At 36.7% G+C, this 5,742-nt stretch overlaps 1 protein-coding gene and 1 non-coding gene across 2 annotated transcripts; both read right to left on the reverse strand.

Annotated features, from left to right (window-relative positions):
* Positions 1–893: 893 nt before the first annotated feature.
* On the reverse strand, positions 894–4,200 carry LOC116029520 (DUF21 domain-containing protein At1g47330). The gene is made up of 12 exons (XM_031271574.1): positions 3,756–4,200; positions 3,379–3,455; positions 3,200–3,283; positions 2,984–3,097; positions 2,791–2,877; positions 2,553–2,692; positions 2,373–2,460; positions 2,197–2,270; positions 1,911–2,029; positions 1,498–1,736; positions 1,351–1,397; positions 894–1,255 (listed from the first exon to the last, which is right to left on the reverse strand). Exons 1-12 carry the CDS (start codon positions 3,931–3,933, stop codon positions 1,156–1,158), a joined length of 1,347 nt encoding a protein of 448 aa, XP_031127434.1. The 5' UTR covers positions 3,934–4,200; the 3' UTR covers positions 894–1,155.
* A 1,109-nt stretch (positions 4,201–5,309) lies between these two features.
* TRNAA-UGC lies at positions 5,310–5,382 on the reverse strand. The gene has a single exon. It is a non-coding gene; the product is annotated as a tRNA-Ala (tRNA).
* Between the last annotated feature and the right edge of the window lie 360 nt (positions 5,383–5,742).

A 5,742-nucleotide genomic window follows, 5' to 3' on the forward strand; every position in this document is an offset into this window, starting at 1 on the left:
TTTTTTTTTTTTTTTTTTAAAATTTGTTTTTTTTTTTTTTTTTTTTTTTTTTTTTTTTTTTTTTTTTTTTTTTTGTGTTGGAGCTGTAAATAATGGGGAAGAAGAAGGCTGTGAGGAAGATAAAGGAGTTGTCAGTAGTAGGTTCAGTGAGTGGAGAGCCTCAACAGCTGACTCCAAGAAAGAGAGGCAGGCCTAGGAAGATTGCAGTCCAGGTTGAAGAAATAGAAGAAGAAGAAGAAGAAGAAGAAGAAGAGACAGATGCAGAAGCTCAAGATGTTGCAGAGAGTACTGAAGCAAAGAAACTCCAAGGAGAAGAGGAATCAGAAAATAAAGGGAAAGTAGGAGAAGGGTTTGCTTCATCACCATCCTCCATGAAAGAAGAAAAAGATTTGTCACAAAAACAGCAGCCTAGAACCAGCAGAGCTAGAAGAAAAAACAAGCCCAGAAAGAGCAGCTAAACTAAACTGTTCTTCTGAATCCCTGTTTTGGGATAATTATGCTTAGGAATTCTGCTGTGTAGTTTGTGGTCATCTTTTACTCCTCTCTTATTGCTAGGAAGAAGATTTCAGTTTCAAAGGAAATGGTTATTGCCTGATTGAACTCCATACTTAACATTCTTGAAATGGCAAATTGTTGTTACTATTATTGAGTGACAGCCCAAAGGTGTATACTAGATACGGTAAACCAACCTAGAGTGTTCATAACTGATCAGTTCAAATCAATAAGGCTAATAGACTGCTCTCACAGTCGAACTTGTAATCTTGTGAGTGCTAAGTCAACAATCTTACCAACTTGGTTATTGAATTATCAATTATCAATAGGTTATTAAATTATCAATTAATGTTTGCATCTTGAAGCTTAAGAGAATTTCAACACACTATTAGCTATCTGCATTTAACTTCTGGGAAACAAATATTTTTCTGCATTCTTGATTCTAATAACACCACTGCACAATTTCAACCAGTTACTTGATTAAGCAATGCTAGCTAACCTCTACAAAAGTCTACTACATCACTCCTATTTTTCCAGTATTCAGATTCAGTCCAACCTTCATAATCATACAAAATAATGGCAACAACTATGCCTCCTTGAGGTTTCTTAACAGTGGTATTCCACTTGAACTGTACACTTTGCTGTTCTTGAATCTTGAGGTTATTATTTAGGACCGGTAGATTCTGAGCCGGATGGCAGAAGCATCTGTGTGGAGTTCCACTCAGAAGACTTCTCCTGTGACGCGTTCATGTTTACCTTTATCCTGCAACAAAAGAGCCACATGATTGGTTTAACCATCTCGATTTGAATATGGTTAAAGAAGGTCCAGAAGAACTGCATATATGGTTTGAATCTTACTTGTTGTGAATGTTAACATATTCGTCGGTTTCATCCAGAATCTCCTCCTGAAAGAACGCAATAGTAACAGGCATGAATCAATAAAACGTACAAATGATTGAGCAGTGATCTTTAAAACGTAACACTGAGTTTCTTTTTCTTGTGCACCTGAAGAAGCTCCTCGATCACATCTTCCATAGTAATCACACCGACAGCTTCTTGGTTGGGAGGGAACTCAGGAATTGGAGTTTTCTCCAGATCCAGAATGCAAAACGAGCAACCCCTGTGTCTCTTCTTGAAAGCAGGAGTACGCGGAGGACTTTTCTTAGCAATTTGATCGTCATCAGCCTTACTCAACGCCTTGTCAGCATCACGTGGAACGGATTTAGCCCCAGTATCTTCAGTGTCTGCAGCAAAGAAACAACAAACCGTGATACTTGTGAGGAAGGACTCGAAACCAGATTAGAGAACAGGTCTGATAAACCAAACTAAAATATCACGAGTAAAAACTAACTTAAAAGGCCGATCATCAAAGCAGAATAATTAAACCACATAAACAGTTCAGTTTTATAGTTTCAAACCTTTAGACTTGGTCCACGTCTCTCTTGTTTCGTTCAGATCTCTGTAAACAACAGCAATGTGACTGTGACCCTTTTGGAATTCATTCAGAATATCATAGAGAGGCATGTTCTCCGAAACCCTGTAAAAACGTTAAACAACACAAGGACTTTTAAAAAACGAGGGCACTGGAATCACGAAAAAGAAGGCCTGGCCTTGCATTCCATAATAACTTGACAGAAATTTCAACGAATTGAATGTGAATACGAATTATAGGTGAAGAAAAGATAAAGCTGAACTTAATAATACCTAGGAATTTTTCTTATAATCATCTTCCTTATCGGAACCGAATCTTCTGAATTAACTGCCAGAAGATTTTTTACCTGCTCAAACAATGTCTATTAACGAAAGGTTTTGGCTAATAAAATTTAAATCAAATACTGAGATAAACATTGCAATTTATGCAAAGAACAGAAACAAATTACCAAAATAAGTCCAATAATATTTGCGGTATTTCTATAGTATACAGGTACTCTACTATGCCCCATTGTCATTATAGAATTAAGTGTCTCCCTACACAAGAAAGTAATCGAAATGTAAAGGTCAGTACGTAAAATAGTCACAAAGATTAAAGCTCCGAGGGAACAGTTAAAGCATAAACCCACAAATTAAGAGTTCCATCCAGATCAACAGAGAATGCCTTTGCTATTGGTGTCATGGCATCTTTAGCCGTTTTCTCCGTCAGCTCAAGAGCACCAGCAATAATGGTTGTTTCGTCATGAGTCAGATCGCCTCCTTTCCCAGCCTAACATGGAATAGAAAATGAAAGTTAGGCATAATTTAAGCGGAAAAGAGAGATTAAGGAAGACGTTACAGCTTGTACACAATGATATAGGACCAAACCTCGTTTCCATGAAAATCAACAAATGTTTTCAGCTCTGCCCTGCGTAGGAGAGCAGAGTGGTCTTTTCCCAACATCCAGTCCAAAACCTAGAAACAAAACCAAACTTATAAGTTCATAAGACCTTTCGTAGAAATATACAAAACTCCGCAATACACACAATACTAAATCTACGTGCTTGCATATCCATTTTACCTTACTAATAGGATAAGCAACCGGGAAAAATAACCAAAGCAGCAGACGAACAAAAGGCGCCACTGTCGCTCCAACTGTCAATCCATAGCGAGTGCAAACTGCCTGGGGCAAAATCTGCACTCACAAATACAGTTACGAGTACTTACAGAACCATACGACACATCAGTTAAAAATCTGGAATTGAACCACAAAATTAGGTTATAAACAGCAGCACACCTCACCAAACATGAGAATGAGTGTAACAGACACCAGAATTGCCGCCCACGAAGGCACAAGCTTGTCCAAGAATATAGGCAGAGACTAAACAAGAAACCAAAAAAAGGAATCAACTAAGTTAGCAATGAGAACACACACAACTATATTACTCCAGATCAAGTAAACCATGTCCCACAAACCTCCATTGCTAAAGAGTTCCCAATCAAGAGTGTACAAAGCAAAAGATGTTGATTTTTCACAACTGGAAGAATCTTAGCTGCAAAAGAAAAACAAAAAACAGTACTAAAAATCCTGATTTAAGCACAAATAGCACAAATTAGAAATGTTCCTCCTTTCTAATTTAGTTCTCAAGAAAACTACATAGACTTCACCACTAAACCAATCTAAAGTACCCCAAACATGAGACAAACAAAATACTAGTGGATAAGCAAGTGAAAAGGACCAAACTTTAAAGAATTGCTCAAAAACGAAACAATAATAGATAAATCAATAAAAAATTACAAAAAAAATAGATGAAATCATAAACATCAATCTGGGGGAGAGAGAGAGAGCATACAGGCATGGATACGATCTTGGGGACGGCCGGATTGGATGAGAACTTCGAGATCAACGAGGCCGAGAGACATGAGCCCAAGTGTTAGTCCGGCCATCATTCCGGCAAACGCCACTAATCCTATGCACACCAAAACATACAGCGAGAATTTCGCAGTGCAGCACGACTCTTCCGCCGCCATCTCTCTGTCTTCTTTGAGCTTCTGGGGGTGCTAAAGCTCAGGTCTTTAACTTATTTCAGACACGAGATTTTCCTCGATTTACTCAACCCAGAAGCATGATTCTCTAGCATGTGAGAATGTTGTAATTATGCTCTTTTTCCTCTTTCTCTCTCTCTCTCTCGTTTTAAATGTGGATTTTTGACTATCTCGATTTATCTCTTTCACTTTCCTTTTCACCTCTAATGGAGGATGAGCCCTGCCTACCCCTACACAGCATCTCTGATGAGTTAAACTACAAACATCTGACTTTGATTCTTTTACTTCAGTGATCAATAATTTTCTCACTTTATTATACCTATAATAATAACCAAATATAAAATATATAGAATAAACTGTTATATGATTCCTAAGAATTCTTTAAATTTTGTTATTAACTGAATCTTACTATGGTATTATTTCTTCCATCAAAGTAAATATGAAAAAGAAAATTTAACAGCTTCAAATAATAAAATTTATCCGTTGGCTATAATATTAGGCCATTAGGGTTATACATTGGCTTGATAGATTGAGCCAATTAAACTTGTCTGGAATAGAAAAAGAGAATGTAATAGATAGTTCAAGAAGACTGTAATACATACCAACCGAATGATTTGGTAGAATTACTATTTCGAGTAAGCTACGAATCTGTCAAACATTTGATTAGAAGTGATTGAACAATGTTATTGACACATTGTGTCACAACACATTGCATGATAGTAGCATACAATGATGAAGAAAAGTGGCGGTGACAAATATACTATTTCATAATTTCACGTTAACTTGTCATTTAAGTTTATAAAAAAGTGCTTTTGGCACTTTATAGCAAAATTTTTCTGCAATGGCTAACTTTTCTCCATAATTTCTTCCCTTTAATAGTGACAAATTGTAAGCGGCGCTATTTTTAGCCATTTCGCGTACAAAATGTCACATGTATTATTTAACGAAGAAGAAAAGTCCTACCATTCATGGACCAGGGTGAATAAACCTCAACATAGAGTATAACTCGATCTCTTTTCTTACTTTGAGTAACTTCACCATTTTTTAAAACAGGAAAAACACACAAAATACCTCGGACTGTTATGGATAGTATCAAAGAATAATATACAACATTATTGCTCAAAGCTAGAATATTCATTAGAATAATGCTCCTTTCCAAGGTTAATATATATGTTGATTGCCATATAATATGTTGTATGGGAACCAACTAAATGAGTAAATGGCTAAGGAAATAAACGCAGCCATGTTGCATAGATATCTTAAAAGAGCTGAGGGCCCTGAAACCCCCATCTGCAGGAGTTTATTGCTTAGCTTGCAGAGTTGCAGATTTCGCTTCACAGTGGAGAAAAGTGTGAAAAATGTGGAGATGCGGGGGATCGAACCCCGTGCCTCTCGCATGCAAAGCGAGCGCTCTACCATTTGAGCTACATCCCCGTTTGTTTTATGGTTGTCTTTATCTATATACGTAGTTATTATTCTACTGTTAAGCTACATTCGATTCTATGTGTTTTGGTTGGATGCATAGAGGGTGAAAGTTATGTTTATTTTCAAGAAAATTTCCTGAAACATACAACTTTTTTTGGGTGATATGACAATATAAGTAGATATCTTTTTTATGGCTAAGTGGGAATCAACCAATTCATCGCAATCAATTAATAAAACAAGTTTTACTATCACGTCACATAGTAATGGGCTTTCGACTTAATAATGTCCGAAGAAATGGGCTTTTGGGTTTGGGTTGTACGTGCCATATAAACTAAAAGTGACTTGTCCTAATTAATTATATGAGCCAGA

The sequence above is a fragment of the Ipomoea triloba genome, chromosome 1 (genome assembly GCF_003576645.1).
Source record: "Ipomoea triloba cultivar NCNSP0323 chromosome 1, ASM357664v1".
NCBI lineage: Eukaryota > Viridiplantae > Streptophyta > Magnoliopsida > Solanales > Convolvulaceae > Ipomoea > Ipomoea triloba.

Coding starts and splice junctions, on each gene's coding strand:
- LOC116029520 (XM_031271574.1), bottom strand. CDS start 3,933: ATGGCGGCGGAAGAGTCGTGCTGCACTGCGAAATTCTCGCTGTATGTT. Junction 2,878..2,983: donor TTGCTTATCCTATTAGTAAG/GTAAAATGGATA, acceptor TTTTGTTTCTAG/GTTTTGGACTGGATGTTGGG. Junction 2,030..2,196: donor ATTATAAGAAAAATTCCTAG/GTATTATTAAGT, acceptor ACGTTTTTACAG/GGTTTCGGAGAACATGCCTC.